Source organism: Typopeltis vanoorti, chromosome 9 (assembly GCF_054136105.1).
Source record: "Typopeltis vanoorti isolate ZY-2024b chromosome 9, IOZ_Tvanoo_1.0, whole genome shotgun sequence".
Classification (NCBI taxonomy): Eukaryota; Metazoa; Arthropoda; class Arachnida; order Uropygi; family Thelyphonidae; genus Typopeltis; species Typopeltis vanoorti.
This window is the reverse complement of record NC_143557.1, coordinates 88022904-88042575: the sequence shown is the minus strand read 5'-3', so window position 1 is coordinate 88042575 and position 19672 is coordinate 88022904. Positions and strand designations below refer to the sequence as shown.

Genomic DNA, 19672 nt, shown 5'->3' with positions numbered 1-19672 from the left:
CACGATTTTGAAGTTCACGAGTGGGATCTATCTCAAAACCCCACATCAACCCTAATAAAGTTGTAATTAATAAATCATCTCATATCCTTTCAGATGCAGAAAAATGTATCCTCAACAGAGGTTTAAATTTTATTCCTTTTCCGAAATCTATCCCAAAAAATCACTCTCACAGATGACACAGTTTAATTATTTATGCTACGTAATAATATATCTAAAAGATAAAGATATAGATGAAGAAATAAAGAAATTTCAGAAAATCTGCGGAACATTAACCATATAAAAAATGATAGCTAGATATTTATAACATAAATGAAAATATCTAAGAGGTGTACAGATATAAACCAAGGGGGGGGGGAGAGATGGAGACCAGCGACAAGATGGAAAGACTAGTCAAGCCGGCACAGGCAAATGCCTAATTTTTTAAGAGAAGAAGATTTTTAACATCATTTAATCAGTGTTTAAATCGTTATCGATGATTTTAAAGATATTGGATTTAGAGTACAGTAGATAACTATTGCCATCTCGTGATCATATATGGGATTAAAACCAGTGTTTCCCAATGGGGAAAAAAACAAAAGAAAAAAAAAACAAGAGTTCTATGCTGAAGATAGATTAGGGAACCGGCTAAAAAAACTTGAAAGAAAGTGATCAAAGCTTACTTCACCTTTACCACGAGTTGCCTCAGACCAGATAATATATATATATATATATATATATATATATATATATATATATATATATATATATATATATATATATATATATATATATATATAGAGAGAGAGAGAGAGAGAGAGAGAGAGAGAGAGAGAGAGAGAGAGTACACACACACACACACACACACATATATATATATATATATATATATATATATATATATAGAGAGAGAGAGAGAGAGAGAGAGAGAGAGAGAGAGTACACACACACACACACACACACATATATATATATATATATATGTTAAAGATACCAAGTAATTTTAAACCTGGTTTTACTCCATTTCCCAAGTAAACAAACAGACTAAAAGTCAAGTTTGCGCCTGCAATTGATGCAAGTCTAACTGATCCCACAGGTAGTGCAGGACCAGGGCAACTCGTGGCAAAGGTGGAACAAGCTCCGATCACTAATCTTAATATTTACCCTTAATGCCAAAACACATCTCCAAGAAGGGGATGTATGATGTTTTGTATTAAAGGCAAAAGGGTAAATATTAAGATTAGTGATCGGATCTTGTTCCACCTTTGCCACGAGTTGCCCTGGTCCTGCACTACCTGTGGGATCAGTTAGACTTGCATCAATTGCAGGCGCAAACTTGACTTTTAGTCTGTTTGTTTACTTGGGAAATGGAGTAAAAACCAGGTTTAAAATTACTTGGTATCTTTAACATATTTATACCCAAGGTAAAAATACTTCCTACATATATATATATATATATATATATATATATATATATATATATATATATATATATATATATATATATATATATAATCGAATGTGTAGTTTATTGATGTAACACTAGATAGCAGCTCAAGTATTTGCAATGGTTGGAATTGAGCACATCAATATCATTGCGCTTTTGTGATTTTCCTTCATATCTAATAAATTTACATAAATTAATTTTATGAAATATTATCAACTTTTCTTACATGGGTTTTAATAAATATAGTCTGAGAAAATGTATATATTATTTTACTTCTTTTTAAATTTTTGGAACTCTTTTTCGAGGCGCTTCATAACTTGCATTAGATGCGGTTCTTGGCGCACTCATGGCATCTACTCTGAAATATTTTGTGCTTTAAACTTACGTACAATATGAGGGTGTATTTACTGGCTATGGGAGTTATATACAGAGTTGTTAGCAATGCTTTTTTAATTAATGATATTCATTTATGTCAAATTAAACAGTTCATTAGGATATGGGTAGTTTAATGAACGTCAAGAAAAGTCAAATCCTTGATCGGAAGGCTGTTTTCTTTATTATGGTTTCTGTGTTGTATTCTAAGTGTTTATCCTTACGAAAATGAGAACTGATGCTAATCATAGTAAGAAAGATAAGAAGGTAAATATAGATTTCATTATTTAATTAAGTGTGAGAAAGTTTTTTGTTGTACTTCCCCATGATTTTGTGTAAATTATGTTTATAAGGATACGGTATAGGCATATATATTGCAGGTGCCTCATTACCCATTGGTTTCGATATTTACGTTAACGCATCGCCGGTTGTTCTAGAGGTACAGAATGGATTTAGAAAAGGACGATCATGTATAGACCCGGCTTTGCATTTGACAAAAGTTAAAAGAAACATATTATTTAACATATTAAAAGAAAGACAAATACCAAATAATATCCTAAAAGCTATCACAAGTATATATGAAAATAATCAAATAAAAATAAGATTAAATCACGAGCTATCATATACAAGAGAGATAAACCAAGGGGTCTGACAGGGATGTCCCCTCTCAGCAACTCTTTTTAATATCTACTTAAATGAAATAATAATAAAATGGAGTAAAAATTTACATCAAGGAATTAAACTTTCACCTACAGTTAACTTAAATACTCTTCTCTTTGCAGACAGCCAAATGATAATTACAAATTCTGAAGATAACTTACAGAAAGCTATTTTAAATCTAAATGAGATATCCAAAGATTATGGTACGATAATATCAACGGAAAAATCAAAAACTATGGCCTTTAAAGGACAAGATCCAGCAAGAACTAAAATAGTAATAGATAACAAGATCTTAGAACAGGTGAATTCATTTAACTACCTAGGATGTATGATCACATATGAAAATGAAAAAGATATAAACGTAAAAATTGCAAAATATTTAAAAATAACAGGTGTAATTAACTCTATATTTAAACCAAACCTAGTTCAAAACAAACCAGGCTAAAAGTATACAATACATTAGCCTTACCGGTCTTAATGTATGGAAGCGAAATCTGGACAATAAAACAAAAAGACAAACAAAGATTAGCAACAGCAGAAATGAAGTTTATGAGAAAAACTGCAAAGTATACCCTATATGATCACAAAAGAAACGAAGATATTATGAAAGAATTAAATCAAGAACCAGTAATAGAAAAAATTAAAAAATATAAACATAAATGGATGGAACACATTCAAAGAATGAAAACAGAAAGATTACCAAAACAAGCCTTAAAGTACAAGCCATTAGGAAAAAGAAAACCAGGACGTCCTCTTAAACGATTCAACGATGCTTCTAAGGCCGGAACAGGCCATACTAGGCCTAAATCCTTGATACGTACAATGATGACGATGCATCTTAGATGTGGTGTCGTGGAATTCATCTTTTACTTATGATGTACATTTCGAAGAATTTTTTTTTTTAATTATAGAAGTAGTTAAATTAAATTACCAAACATTAATGAATGATTATTTGAAGATTAGTATCTCGTTTACGTTAGACGGTGATCACACATTTTACTCAATTCTTGGAGGGGAAAAGCGAGTTTGATGACTGAAAAGGACCATATTAGGTGGACAGTTTTACTTATTAAGGCAAATGGGTGTGTGAATGGACAGAAAATGCCGACTTTTGTTCCTGAGGTAGAAAATAGAAATGGAATGCAAATACAAAGCATAAGGTATAAAGGGTATTAAGCCCACAAGCTTAATACCATTTTATGTATACTAATACCAGAAGTATTAGGAACAAGGTGGAGTTTTGGTATTGGTTTGTTCCTATTGGCCAAAAGTTATTGGTATTAGCAAGATGTTGCTGACAGAAGATATAATTATTGATATGGAATGTGAAGACCATAGTCTTTTCAGGGCAGATGGAGCACATAGAATTTTTTTTTGGGGGGGGGGTATCACTGATGATAACAGATAAATTGCATATAAATCTTAAAGAATAGGAGTTCAACAGGAGGTCAATAAAATGGACAGCAGTGCATCTGAGGCTGGGTGGTGTGAGAAATACATGATTACAGGACAAAGTATTTAGTTGGCTGCTGCTGCTATAGGCCAGGGAATGCAAAGGATGATGCAAACGATATGTATCAGCAAATAAACTTAACAGGTAGAAGGTATGTAATTATAATGGGTGACTTTAATTATGGGGATATAGATTGGAAAACAATCATCAAATGATATGGACAGAAGGAAATGAACTGTATTCAGCTTTTAAGGAATAATTACCTAATCAGCATGCAATGAAAAGTACTAGGGGATTGAGAATGTTACTTTGTGATAACATCAGAAGATTTGTTTATAACTAATGTGGTTGCATTGCTACCAGTTGGTGTGATTGTTCATTCAGTTTTGACCTGGGCAAATGGCTAAACTGGGAATTTTCATTAAAGAAGGGTTATATGTGTAATTATGAACTGCTAACTATAGGAAACAGAAGATCGCTTGGAGCTGTGATATGGGAGGACATACTGTATGGGAAATGATAAAGAGAATCAATTTGAATTGATTAATAGCTGACTGCTTATCTGGAATTAAATGAAATGACTGAATGCAGCATTAAGCAAGAGTTTAATAAAAAAAAAAAAAAAAAGGGCATGTGCAGTAAAGACAAAAGTGATCAGGAAGCCCACGAATCGTATAAAGCACAGGCCAGACAGGCGACTGGATAATAAGAAAGGCAAAATTAGAGTATAAGAGGAGATCAGCTGAGTGAGCCAGGGTAATTCAAAAGTTCTTTCAGTGCCAAGTAAAAGAAAGAATTGCCATGATAGAATTATTTTGATAAATGCAGATGAATGGGGCAATGGAAACAGACAAAATATTTGAACTATTGAGTGACCACTTTGCAATGGTCTAGCACAACCAGAACGGTCAATATTCCCCCCCCCCAAACACACACACACACACACACACACACACACACACACACACACACACACACACACACACACACACACACACACACACACACACACACACACACACACACACACAGGGTGTTTTAAAAAGAATGACCCGATTTCAAATAATTATATTTAATAATGAAAATGTAGTACAGTTACAAAATAAATTACCAAGTATGAAGTAAGGCCTGAAGTTTCACTCACCACAATTACAAATGCTCAATGTGCCCTCCACCTGCTGCACGAACAACATCAAGCTGATAGTTTGATGTTGTCTGACATTCTTTTTGAAACACCCTGTGTATATATACATACATACAAACAATGCATGACAACCAAAACAGTCAAATATTTTCCTGTAAAAATATATATATATATAATATAAAGCAGTAATAAATGTGGATGTAGGGTAGAGGAAGTTGAACTGCCCAAGGTATTACAGAATCTTGATAGAGTTTGGATTATCATCTCATGTTATGAGAATGTGCTAGGGAAATTATGAGTTCCTTTTATTAGGTTGTTTCTGTTTCTACTCTAATAGAGTCCCATTGGAGTGGAAGGAGGAGAGATTAGTTTTGTTCAGCATAGAAGTACAATAAGATGGCATAATAATAACAAACTATAAAAACAGAGGAAAAGTCATATAAAAAACTTATTTGTAGAATTTTTGCCTGTTCTATAGACATCTTCAGTATAGAATTACAGAACAGTGCAATCAAGCAATAACAGAAAATTCTAAAAAGTTCTACCGTAATAGCTTCTGTAAGACAACTGAAATCGTCAATAATTTCGTAACTGGAAAAATAATAATATATATAAACATTTTTATTTTATTACGATGCAAGACAACCAGAACAGTCAATATTTTCCAAAAAAAAAAAAAAAATATATATATATATATATATATATATATATATATATATATATATACACACATATATTTAAGAAAATATTGACTGTTTTGGTTGTCTTGTGATGTGTATATATATCTACTCTATAATATAAAATGATAAGCCTTTTTATGTAACGTTTTTGTGTCACTCTGTGTTACGTTTTTTGTCAAGTTATTTGAAACTCAGGGGCTACCCTGAGTGTCGAGTCATCAGAATTCTAGGAGAACCAGCCTACCAGTCCAGAACTCGGCGGGGGCAGGGGGAAACCCTTCCTTTCGAGTCTTCAAAATTTGAGTCATCAGAATTCAAGGAGAACCAGCCTACTAGTCAGGAGCTTGGGGGGGGCGGGGCGGTGATCCCCCTTTTGAAGACTCGCTCAGGGTAACCCCCAAGTGTCGAGTCATCAGAATTCAAGGAGAACTGGCCTACCAGTCCAGAACTCGGCTGGTGCTGGGGGGAACCCCCCTGAAGACCCGACACTCGGGCTACCGTAAGTGTCGTCTTCAAAATTCGAGTCATCAGAATTGAAGGAGAACTGGCCTATCAGTCTGGAACACCGGGGGGGGGGGGGGACATAGCCTCCTAGTGTGTGTGTGTGTGTGTGTGTGTGTGTGTTGTATATAAAATAAAAAATTACACACACTAGATTCCAGTTAATTGAAACCTGTCAGGACTAAAACATTTTGGCCCAATGTTTTAGTCCTGACATGTTGCCCCAATTATGCAAAATTTTATGTTGATAGTTAAAAAAGACTGAGCAACAAATCATTTATTTGAATTTTATTACAGTAGCGAAATATGTACATATTTGAATTTTCCTCATCATCAATATCAATAGAGACATTTTTTTCTTCAATGTAATCTGATTAAAACAAAATACACAACACATTAGAAAATATTGATATTTAAACATTTAATTTATATAACTTGAATTTAATATCATGTCTATGTTAACATCAAGACAACCAACCATTTGTTGCTTTAAAATCATCATGACCCCAGTTTCTTATCTAGATCCTGTGACTTCTTTTTTAACATGGTGCACTTCTTGTCTGGTTATAATGAAGAACCACTGATTTAGGGTGTCTTCTGTTTTTGGAATGTTCCCTGTTTTCCATGGCATGTCCATTCTTCTCGCAGTTTATCTTGTTGTTGTATCATGTGTACAATTGTAGATTTTGGTACTCCAGTTATCTTAGCCAGATGGCGATGACTGGTATTGGGCAAAATGGCTTTTGGTTGGTTCAGTAAGGCAATTTTTTCAGCTAGTTACAAATCTTGTGGCATCTTGGTAAAGGTCCAAAATTTTATAAAATTTAAATTGAAAACAAAATTAGCATAAAACAAAGCTCTGAAAAATCCCTACACTTTTCTGATTAATTGTTGGCTCAGAATGAAAGATGATACAAGTGCACTCAGCTAACACTACTTAGAAATTGTCACCTGTGGATGGTAATATGCTATATAAGCTGAGTCAATGAGAGGAGTGATGAGCCATTTGTCACCCAAAAACATATGGAGGAACAAAGCTGAGGAGTTATAAGCTGTGATTTGCCGTAGTATGACCTTTCCACACCTTGTGTCAGTAAGCCTTAAACCAGCTGGCCATTTACAAGTCATTAATGTCGAGGGATAATCTTGAATGCTGCATCTCTTTTCCTAAATAAATGGCTTGTTATCTCAAATAACGAAAACCCTGGCAGTCTTCTCAATTTGAGTTGGTTCTTTAAGATTTGTCCCAATTCAATAATGGTTCACTTAACTGGATTCTACTGTGTGTGTGTGTGTGTGTGTGTGTGCGCGCGTGCGTGCGTGCGAGATGCAATGGATTTACTTGGCTTTATGATATAATAGAAGAAACTTAAATTATTAAAAGCCAAGAAAATACAATAGAATTATTTATTATATGAATGCACAACTGGTTTCATCTTCTTAGAAGTCTTCACCCAATGAAGTCTTATAAGCCTTAACACACATCTTATAATAAATAGTTTTGTCTTTTCTTGGCTTTTGGTCATTTAAATTTTTTCTAATATATATATATATATATATATATATATATATAAAATATGCCAAGAAATTACATACTTGGTTTTTAATTGTTTACCCAAGGAAGCAAAACAAAGTTTTGCTTCCTTGGGTAAAAATAATGCAAAACACACAGCTTTCAGATGTGTAAAATGCCATTCATGTGACCCTTCCCAAATAAAAACCAAGTAATATAACCAGTTTCAAAAACTTGGAACTGGTTATATACTTGGGTTTTAATCCTTTACCCAAGGAAGCAAAACAATGTTTTGCACAGGAAATATATTCACATTTGAGCCACTCTATATAGAAGCCATACATGAATTCTGCATTACTTCAACTTTGGTATCTCTCCCAGGTTTGGCTTCCACTGATGAGACTTCAATAAAGTTTGAGGCCGGTCTGGGTGGTGCCGCTTCCCATTATGCATGCCCTTTTACACATCCGAAAGAGTGTATATGCTTTGCATTTATGGGATACGTATATAATAAGTCAAGTGATGTGAAGTCATCGGCCTCTATATGCAAGTAGCTTAGACATGATGAATATATTTCATATGCAAAACATTGCTTTGCTTCCTTGGGTAAAGGATTAAAAACCAAGTATATAATTTCTTGGCATCTTTAATGTATAGCAGAACCAAAGTAAAAAACTTTCAACATATATATATATGTATATACTGTATATATGTTTTCCCCCTTTCCTCCCAGTTAGGAAAATATTAACTATTTTAGTTGTCTTACATTAGCTACTGCTGTGGTGGTGTAAAAATTCGATGTTGCACAAATTGTAATTTTTCTAATACATCGACTTTTTATAGACAGAAAAAAATCCTAAAACCCTTGTACAACTATTTCTATTTTGTTATGTTAGATTATTGTATAAAGAGTATGATAAGCCCAAAGGGAATTAACTCGCTCATTGTTTAAGAAAAAGTTGTAGGATTGCTGAAGCCAAAGGCAACGGCTTGAGATGGGTAGATTCTTTAATAGTTGTTTACAAGTTCAATCTCAGGTGACCTTCAAGGTCAATACAGAAAGGGGTGGCGTGAATCAAAAGGAAGTTCCGAAGGCCACAAAAACAGATTAAAGACGTGAAAAGGGAAAATAAGGAAGTCGGCGGAAGTTCGAGAATCATGAGTCATGAAATATTGTCTGGGGTTCTCGTAACTATATGCAAGATTTGCATGGGAACATAAGGGGTTCCAAAAACTTAACCCAAGTTTCAGGGGCGCAGGTGGATATAAGGCATGGATCTTAAGAGACGAGGACTTTTTTTTCATCTTGGGTAATCTTGACCACGTGAATTCGAGATTGAGAGGGGGTCATTAGTCAGAGGGAGGAAGATGGAGGTCCGTCCACCGAGAGCTGCTCCAGTTCACAGTCGAGGATATCCAGAGGCGATCAAATAAGGAGAAATCTAGTTGAGTCGGTCCTAAAGCTCTGCCGCTCTATCGAGCCAGCACATGCCCCGACTGCCATAGTTCTTCACCTGGCAGTTCAAGACGCCAGAAAATCTCTCCTCATATCCCACTAGCTAACACGATGCATTGGTGCTCTGTGACTCCGAAGGAAGAATTCCAAAACACAGAGCGGAGAAGGAACCTTGAAATGCCAAATCAAGCAGAGAAGGAAGGTATACACAAGGCAGGAAGAAACCCATGTGAGTCTGTCTATTCATATAATTTTTGTGATGTAAGAGAATCCCCTAATGAACTGATAAGATATTTAGAATAAGGCAATAATAACTTATGTGTAAATAATGCTAGTGAAGGTGTCTAACTATAAATGGATGTAAAATTGAGTGCAGCTAATTTCCCGAAAGGGAATTTGGGCTAAGTGATTAGATTAATAACTATATGTATTTGGGATAATTTTATGTTAGTGTGTTTACCTGTTGTTTATGTCGTAAAATTGATTAAGCTCGGAGTTAAGAATTTTGCTGATGTGATTATTAATATTTAATTAAGTGGTTATGAGAGATCACCTTGAGAGTTATATAAGGTGCATAATTAAAACTGAAATATGGTAATTGTATGCACCCGTAATATCTGTATGTTAATGAAATTATTTGTTGTTTGTGACGTAAATTTGGTTGAGAATTAAGTGAGCGAATATGAGAGGATACCTTAAGTGTTACACTTAATTGCATGATTGAAACTGAGATTTTGGAGGGCGATCTCCCTTGATTTTATGTATTGTGAATAATTATTCAATTAGTCATTAAATATGCTTGTTTATTATTATACAAAAGGTGTCGTCTGATTTATCTTTTGTAATGCACTGATCCAGAAAACTTAATTCGATCCTATAAGCAGGAACCATAAGATAAGAAGTGAGTTAAAATAGAGAACGCATTTGAAGCCATGACTGCAAACCTTGGCCAAGAAAGGATATATAACTGATTAATTAGAATCTACTGGGGGGTATGAATGTCTTCTTTTGCCATTAGAAGAACTTTAGTGGCACAGTCATAAATAAATAATAAATTTCTAGAGATCTCCTGCATAAGGAAGAAATTCCGAAGGTAGAACTTAAGGATTAGGGTAAATAGAGTAGCAAGATAATGATAAGACTAAATAAAGGCATTTTTGGAAATTATGGAGACAACTACCGTGTTTGAATAAAAACTTTAGTTTACTATTACTAAAATTTTACAATTCGACGTTTCGACCTTTATGTTAAGGTCATCTTCTGGAGCGTACAAATATACACAGGAAACAAGCTATACCACAATCATACTGGTTCGTTAAAGACACTGACTAACCGCTACCACAATTGTTGGCCTGACCTCTGGTGGGAAAAAAAAAAAAAAAAAAAAAAATTATACATCAGCGCTAAAGTCCTATTATTTGTGTTGTCTACTATATACATATATTAACATTATATTAACATCATTCCAGCCAGTTGGAGTGGAATGGTTTCTAATAATAGCAGATTGGCTAGAGTCCTGACTTGTGTTGAATCTTTCAAATTAGGTTGGCTGAATGTGTGCCATCCAGATCCTTGGAATTTTCATACCATCTTTGTTGTTGATACCATGTTTTTGTACGGTGTAAGGAGCAGGTGCTTTTCCAGTTGATTTGGTGTAAGGTGTTGAGTGCGTGGTCTGAGACCATTATGGTGAAGCAGGCCTCTCAGACCACGCACTCAACACCTTACACCAAATCAACTGGAAAAGCACCTGCTCCTTACACCGTACAAAAACATGGTACGAAAGAAAATTTAAAGAATCCTGCGAAATCCTGATAAACCACCCAAATATCAACAACAAAGATGGTATGAAAATTCCAAGGATCTGGATGGCACACATTCAGCCAACCTAATTTGAAAGATTCAACACAAGTCAGGACTCTAGCCAATCTGCTATTATTAGAAACCATTCCACTCCAACTGGCTGGAATGATGTTAATATAATGTTAATATATGTATATAGTAGACAACACAAATAATAGGACTTTAGCGCTGATGTATAATTTTTTTTTTTTTTTTTTTTTTTTTTTTTCCACCAGAGGTCAGGCCAACAATTGTGGTAGCGGTTAGTCAGTGTCTTTAACGAACCAGTATGATTGTGGTATAGCTTGTTTCCTGTGTATATTTGTACGCTCCAGAAGATGACCTTAACATAAAGGTCGAAACGTCGAATTGTAAAATTTTAGTAATAGTAAACTAAAGTTTTTATTCAAACACGGTAGTTGTCTCCATAATTTCCAAAAATGCATTCGGATCACCGTGCAAGCCTAAAAGAAAGGACTAAATAAAGGCATTTACGAAATTAAGTAATAAGTGAGTAGAGTAAAAACATTTATGATAGAGCAATTGAAATAATGAAAACCCGAAAGAACGACAACAAGAGTCAAAGAAAAGAAAACGATATATTTTACAGTGGCTTTTAGAATTTTCTGTTATTGTTTGTTAGTCATTCTATAATTCTGTATTGAAGAAGCCTATGAAACATTGGCAAAAATTTTACAAATAAGTTTTTTACATGAGTTTTCCTTTGGACAATAGTTTCATTGCATAATGGAAGTTCCAAGGCAGAGGTAGCAATTTATCAATCAACCGATCAGCATTTCAGGAGTGGTGGTCAAGGTATTAGAAAAGTTGGTAAAAGACAAAATTTAGGAATGGGATACTATATGGGGCAACAAGGTTTTGTGAAAGGTAGATCATGCTTCAGTATTTATTTTATTTTATTTTTTTTATAATAAAATGACAGCTGGGTAGGATAAAGGTAATGGCTACATGGTGATACTTCACAGAGGCATTTGACAGGATACTGGGTGGAATACTGATACATAAATTACAGCAAATGGGGATGGACACAAAGTTGGATGAATAGGAGAGTGGTTGATGGAGAGACACCAGACAGTAGTTTATTCAGGAGCAGAATCCCATAGAAGGCCTTCAATTAGTGCCATCACAGGGTCCTATACTTGAGCTACTTCTATTTAATTTATACATTAATGATATAGGAAATGATCTGAGGGGGAAATATTCAGTTGTCTGCAGACAATGCAAAATTGGGTATAGCAATAGTCAATAAAGGTGCTTGTGAAATTTTACAGAATGTTTTAAATAAATTGGCAATACAGGCAAAAGAGAACAGATGTCAGTTCAATGTGGCAAAGTGTAAGGTTATGCATTTCAGAATGTAAAGATTACCAGCTATGTGCTGTATTGATGGAACTGTACTCCAGAAGTTGATGAAGCTAGGGATTTAAGGAGGTGTTAATGGATGGATGAGTTGAAGTTCAGAGGGCATATTGCAAAAGTGACTAAATAGTACATAGGATATGCTTCTATACCTGGTTATTGAAGAACACCCTGGCAGGCAGAGATAAGCAGATTGTATCCCTTTATAACGTTTTAATAAGATCTCATTTCAATTATTGTGCACAGAACTGGTTGCCTGGGTTTCTTGGAGATGTGGAATGGATTCAGAGGTGAGTGACCAAGATGTGGGATGTTCCATATGAGGTGAGATTGAAGATTTTGCAGGTTGCAGAGGCTGTGTTGATAGGCAGATAAGGGGGGGGGGGGATATGATAGAGACATTTTTTTATGTAGCTTCCACTCATGTAAGGTTTTCTGTAAACCTATAGTACATTTGTACCATGGGTGAGCTAAGGATTTTTTTTTCTGTTTTTTTTTTTATTATTTATTTATTTATTGGTATTTTTTATTTATTTTTGACATTGTCCAGAAACCCTTCTCTAAAGACCGAACATGGAACTTTTTCAAATAATTTCAGGCCTCCAGTATGTGGGGCAGTGGTCTTACACCAAGTGGTTATCATTCCTGCTCTTTAGCCAACAGGCTGTGGATGCGAATATCACCATGGTCTTTAGGTGAAAGATGAATTTCATTGCCCAGTGTGAGACTATTGACCAGCTTATTGAAGGTGGCATTATAGGATTAATAGTGAAGAAATTTTTTAGTTTTTTAAGTACCACATCAACATAATAGGTATTACTGAAACAAAGAAGACAAAAATAGGGAGATCTTTCTAAGCAACAAATACAAGATGTTATATTCAGACAATAACAATCAGGAAAAAGGAGTAGCTATAGTATTCAACACTAAATATGATGTGTATCTTCTCGAATGACAACAATATCAACCAGAGTGATACAGAATGCAAATATCAGAATGGAGAACTGATAATGAGATTTATTTGTGCCTATGGGTTAAGGACAAAATGAATGAATTTTTTGATGCATTAAAGAAGGCAGCTGACACAATGAAAAAGGAAAAGTTTATCCTTGTTGAGGATCTAAACAGGAGAATAGGAAATGATTACCAGACATATAGAAATGTTTTGGCAAAATTTGGAGAAAAGAGCAAAGCTAATAATAACTGTAAGTGCCTGCTGGATTTCTATTCAGGATATGGACTATTACAAACATCAAAATGGGCACAAATTTACTTGTAGAGAAGATGCAAGAAATAAGAAAAGTCTCATTGACTGTGTTATTGTTGATAGTGATGTTTTCCTGCTGGTTCAAAGAGTACATAGAGGATTTAAAATTGGAAGTGACATACATTAGGTGTTGAGCAGGATAAAATTGAATTTCATATTGAAAAGAAAAGTGTGTAAGAAACTTTTAAAATGAATCAAAGTTAAGTAGCTTCTGGAGATGAAATGCAGAATAAAATGTACAAACCTCATTCAAGAAAAAATGAAAGATCTTGAAAGCAAGAACCAAACTTTGAAGATTCAGTGGCAAATCCTGAAGAAAACATTTATTGATTGGTGAGATCGTTGCAAGGATAGAAAAATCAGAACCACCTGGTGGACTCGGGGATTAATGAGGCAATCACGGAAAAGAAGAAAGCATATTGAAAGTTCCTGTGAAGTAAGTCAGCTTGTGCTCTGAGAGAATAAAAGAAAAATGTAAGAAAGCACAATAGACTATGTAAAACTAGCTAAACAGAAGTCAATGGAAGACTTCAGTAAGAACATAGAAAATAATTATCAAGAAGTTGAAAAAATATATTCTGGAGGCTGTTGAAAAAGCTCAGAAATGGGGGAAAGAGTGCTGTAAAAGGAATTACAGATGATAAAGGTAACATGAAAACTGATGAAAAGATATCCTTGATGTATGAAGTAATTACTTCGAAAAATTGCTAAATGAAACAAGCATTGACAGCATGGCAGTAGAAAACATTAAACAGGAATGCAATCAGGAATACATATCAGCACTTGAAGTAGAAAAAGCCATCAAAAGCATGAAATGGGGAAAGGTAGCCAGAGTAGATGATATTTGACCAGACATACTCAAATATGGAGGTATAAAAGTTTTACAGTGGTTACACTACATACGAGAAAAAGAGAGTTGAATTCCATATGACTGGAGTAGAGCTCTCATAGTACCCATCTATAAAAAAGGAAATAAAACCGAATATGAGAATTACAGAGGAAATTCCCTATCCTGGTAAGATTTGCAAGTATTATTATTACTATTTTATTGCTATTATCGTTTGTGGACTTGGAGAAGGCATATGACTGGGTTCCTCAGGATAAGCTTTGGCAATTAGTACAGGAATATGGAGTGGATGACCAACTATTAGCTGCCATCAAGTCCCTGTATGATTGCCTGGAGTTTTGTGTCAGGGTAACCAGCACAAAGTCTGAACCTTTCACAGTATCTGTTGGCCTCTGCCAAGGGTGTGTTCTGTCACCCCTCCTTTTCATAATATTTATGGACTGGATTGATAGGCACAGCCAAAGCAGTGAGTGTGTCAGAATTAGAAGATATAGCATTGGATGTCTGCTTTTTGCAGATGACCTAATTCTGCTTAGCTCTTCCACGGATGACATCCAGTGGACTCCTGGATAGGTTTGTAGCTGTTTGTGCAGAAGCCGGAATGAAGTTCAGTGTGGCCAAAACTGAAACATTTGTGGTCTCAAGACAACCATCCCAGTGTACTCTACATGTAAGTGGAGTCCCACTGAGGCAGGTGGAGAAGTTTAAATACCTTGGGTCCATATTCACAAGTGATGGAAAGCGGGACGTAGAGCTAGATACTCGGATTGGCTCAGCAAGCGCAATATTGCGAGAGCTTGGCCGTTCAGTAGTATTGAAGCAGGAGTTAAGCCAGAAGGCAAAGCTGGCTGTCTTCAATACAGTCTATGTCGCCATCCTCACCTATGGTCATGAGAGTTGGGTAATGACTGAAAGAATGCAGACACGAATCCAAGCAGCTGAAATGAGGTTCCTTCAAGGGGTTGCGGGGCTAACAAGACCCGACAGAGTCAGAAGCTCTGCAATTCGGGAAACCCTTAATACTCAACCATTGCTTCTCCGTGTTGAGAGATCACAGTTACTTTGGTATGGGCACCTGGTCAGAATGCCACAAGAAAGGCTCCCCCAGCATGCCCTCTTTGCCAAGTCAGAGGGTGGAAGGCCAGGAACTCGCTGGATAGATTATATCCAAAACCTTGGGTGGACACGTTTGGGAGTCCCACCAGAATACCTGAACTTGGACCATTGGAAGTTCCTCTTGCAGCTGCTGCCCCCACAACCCAAATTGGAAAGGTGGGCCTTGAATATGTATGTATGTATGTATTATTATATGAACACCTCCATAGAGTCTGAAGACTCATCATGGGAGACCCTAACTATCCACACAATCTGTCATACCTCTCCTTGAACCCATTAACAGATAAAGCACTCACAAGTGACTCTGGCAACCCATTCCACTCATTCACAATTCACCATGCAAAAAATCTAGTCCTCACACCCTTACTAACCACACCTTTATTCAACTTCCAGGGTTGTCCCCTTTTGTTCTGGTCCCTCCAGTCAAGTGCTGAAACATTTCCCCTCCATCAATCCTATTAAGCTCTGTAAGCAGCTTAAATGTTTCTATCATATCCCCTCTTTTTCTCCTATCAACCAACTTCTGCAATCCACACACCCTCAGTCTGGCTTCATAGGGAACATTCCATAGACCACACATTTGCCTCTGAATCTTCTCCACCACTTCTTCATCCCCAAGAAACCCAGGAGACCAGACTTTAGCACAGTAATCCAGATGTGGATGCATCAAAGCCTTAGAAAGCGGAATAATAACTTCCTTATCTGTACTTGTTAATGTGTTCTTCTTCTTCTAATGTGTTCTAAAGTATACTTGAGAAACGGCTAAGAAAAATTGTGGACGGGAAGCTTGGTGAAGAACAAGCTGGATTCAGGCCAACTAGAGGCTGTCAGGATCAGATTTCACTTTTATTATTATTATTATTATTATAATTATTATTTCAGGTGACTCCAGGGAGTCCTTAGACTCATCGAGGGAGACCCTAAACATCATGTCCACACAACTATACGACATTCTCACAGTATCTATCATACCTTGCCTTGAACTCGCTCGCCGTCATAGCACCCACAACAGACTCTGGCAGCTTATTCCACTCATTTACCACTCTAAAAGTAAAGAACCCAGCTCTAACACCCCTGCTAACCACACTCTTGCCCAGCTTCCGTAGGTGTCCCCTAGTTCTCCCACCACCAGTCCTGATCTCAAAAATATCCTCTGAATTAATCCTATAGAATCCCTTTAGCAATTTGAATGTCTCAATCATATCTCCCTTTTTCCACCTATCAACTAGTTTCTGCAACCCACAAATTTTCAACCTGTTCTCATATGGTTCATTCCATAGACCTGCTATCATCTTAGTCACTCGCCTCTGGATCCTCTCCACCTCCTCCCCATCAAGAAGGAACTGAGGTGACCAAATCTGGGCATAGTAGTCGAGATGAGGTCTTATAGAGGCTCGGTACAGAGACAAATAATTGGGAAATCTTATGAACATAACAAGGATTTGTATAAGTTTCATAGATCTGGAAAAAGCATATGACAAGATGCCAGCCAAGAGGAAAGCTCTTCAGAATACTAGTTATATAGTGTCAATGGGACATCATATCAAGTAATACATGGTCTCTATTTTAGATGTAAGTCAGCAGTTAGAATTGAAGGAAGTACAGGAAGATGATGTTATATCAGGTGCAGCAAGGGTGCATGTTATTTGCACTGTTATTCATTATCTATATGGATCACATTATGAAGGAAAGTGGTATTAAATCTGATTTCAAAATTGGCAATGTTGTTTTATGCAAATAATTCTATTTTTAATGTTACACAGTGGATGTAAAAACAAAAAAAAACTAATAGCAAAAATTCCTAAGACTGAAACAACAAGAAAAAAACAGACAATCCAGATGTCATGCCCAGAAGAGCAGCCAGTCACAAACCAGAGACATAAGGTGCACCCAATCAAAAACAAGTGAAGTAAGCATCATCCAACCACCAATAGACCATGGTCAAGTTATCAGCACATCCAGCTACAACATTAACAATGGAGAACTTGTGCTTCTGCAAAAAAGGCTTAAATTACGTTATCACATCAAGGTCAGTAAACAAACTAGACTTCATATACATTTAAAAGAGGTCTAAAATCCCTCCCATCCAATATAGGTGATAAAATCCAGATGGGAACATCCAGTATAGTGAATTCTAATAAACAAGTATGTTGCAATTTAACCAAAGCAGAAAAATTAGCCCTTAAATCTCTAAGAAATAACCAACAATCGTTATTTCTAAAGTGGACAAAGGCAATGCTACTGTCTTTCTTGATCAGACAGCATATCTTGAAAAAATGAACCAATTGGTATCCGAAAAAAATACATACCATTTGGTTAACTTCAATCCTACAAACCTCATCAAAAAGAAAACAACAGAATTAATCAAATTAGTGATCAAGTGGCCAGAGGAAACAACTAAAAAGCTATTACTGCATTATACCCACACTCCCAAAATTTATGGCCTACCTAAAATACACAAAGCAGATACACCACCACTACAACCAATATTTGAAGGAACTGACAGTCCCAATTATCGCTTAACCAAGAAATCTAGCAGCTATCCTCAAGAAGTTGGTAGGTCATTCTCCCTCTTTTAGATAAAAAATACACAACACTTCATCAACAAAATTAGAAAACATCACACTCAACAACAAAGATCTATTAGTCAGCTTTAACATAACTGCCCTGTTCACTAATGCCCCAATCAGTGATACTATTCTTCTCATGCAGAACATGGAGGGTGGTTGAATTGTGGAATGCATTGCCTGATAGAGTGGTGAGAGCAAGAACATCAATGACATTGTCAGTGGATTGCAGGGGATGTTCGGTTGTTTGCAGATGATGTGAAGCTGGGAAGGGTTATTGGTAATGGTGCAGATATGGTAGCCCTGCAAGAGGATTTGAGTGGGATGGGCAGATGAATGGGGTGTCAGTTTAATACAGCAAAATGTAAGGTCTTGAGGGACACTTCATACTCTATTGGAGGAGTTGTACTGGAGGAAGGAGGGGAGACAAGAGATCTGGGGATTGATAGAAACTTGAAATTCAGTGGACATATTGCAAAGGTGGTGAAGGTAACACAGAGGATTGCTGCAGGATGCTGACCTGCAGAGATAAAACAGTTATCATTCCGTTGTATAAGACCCTGATCAGACCACACTTAGACTATTGTTCTCAGATTTGGTCCCCAGGATTTGAAGGGGATAAATTACCTGTGGAAAGGGTACAGAGGTGGGTGGATAACAAAGATGGTTTCAGGACTGTACAATGTTAGTTATGAGGATTGGCTGAGGGAATGTGGAGAGTTTGGTAGATAGAAGGAGAAGTGATATGATTGAGACTTTTAAACTGTTGAGAGGTGGTTACAGGGTTGACACTGCAGAGTTCTTTCGCTTGGTTGAACAGTGGAAGGAGTGATGACAAGGGGCCATTCCTGGAAGTTACGAAAGGAAGCTGTGACAGGAGGGTGAGGAGTGGTTTCTTTGCATGGAGGGTGGTTGAACCATGGAATGCATTGCCTGATCGAGTGGTGAGAGCGAGAATGGTCAATGAGTTTAAGGAGTAGTATGATAGATTTTGTGTTTTCTAGGAAAGACCTCCCCCCCAGTGAGTCTTTTGACTCCATGGAGGCCTGAATAATAATAATAATATTTCTACTCGCTATCACAACCCTCTTTGCCCACATATTCGTTCTGGATATTTCTGAGTATTCGTTCTGGGTGTGGCAAAATAATTTTCACTTGCAAATAGATTGTATGGCCATGGGCTCACCACTTCCCCATAGCTAACTTTATGTGGAAGACTTTGAGCAGTGAGCTCTAGATTCAGCAAGCCTGAAGCCCAAAATCTGACTCCGATATGTTGATGATATTTTTGTCATTTGGCCCCATGGCTGCAAAACATTAAATACATTCCTAAGCCACCTCAACAAACAACACAAACTTATCTAATTTATAATAGAGATTTATAACAGTAACTCTCTTCCTTTTCTAGATGCACCCATGACGTCTTCCCTCAGGCTGCCTTTCATTCACAG

At 36.3% G+C, this 19672-nt stretch overlaps 1 protein-coding gene across 1 annotated transcript in view; it reads left to right on the top strand.

Moving 5' to 3' along the window:
* Window positions 1-1787: 1787 nt before the first annotated feature.
* The window catches only part of LOC150103230 (uncharacterized), a 161710-nt gene continuing 143825 nt past the window's right edge, over window positions 1788-19672 (top strand). Inside the window, exon 1 of the mRNA XM_090397597.1 lies at window positions 1788-2062. Within this exon, the coding sequence (XP_090253723.1) occupies window positions 2024-2062 (39 nt within the window). The 5' untranslated portion in view covers window positions 1788-2023. The remainder of the gene's footprint in view (window positions 2063-19672) is intronic.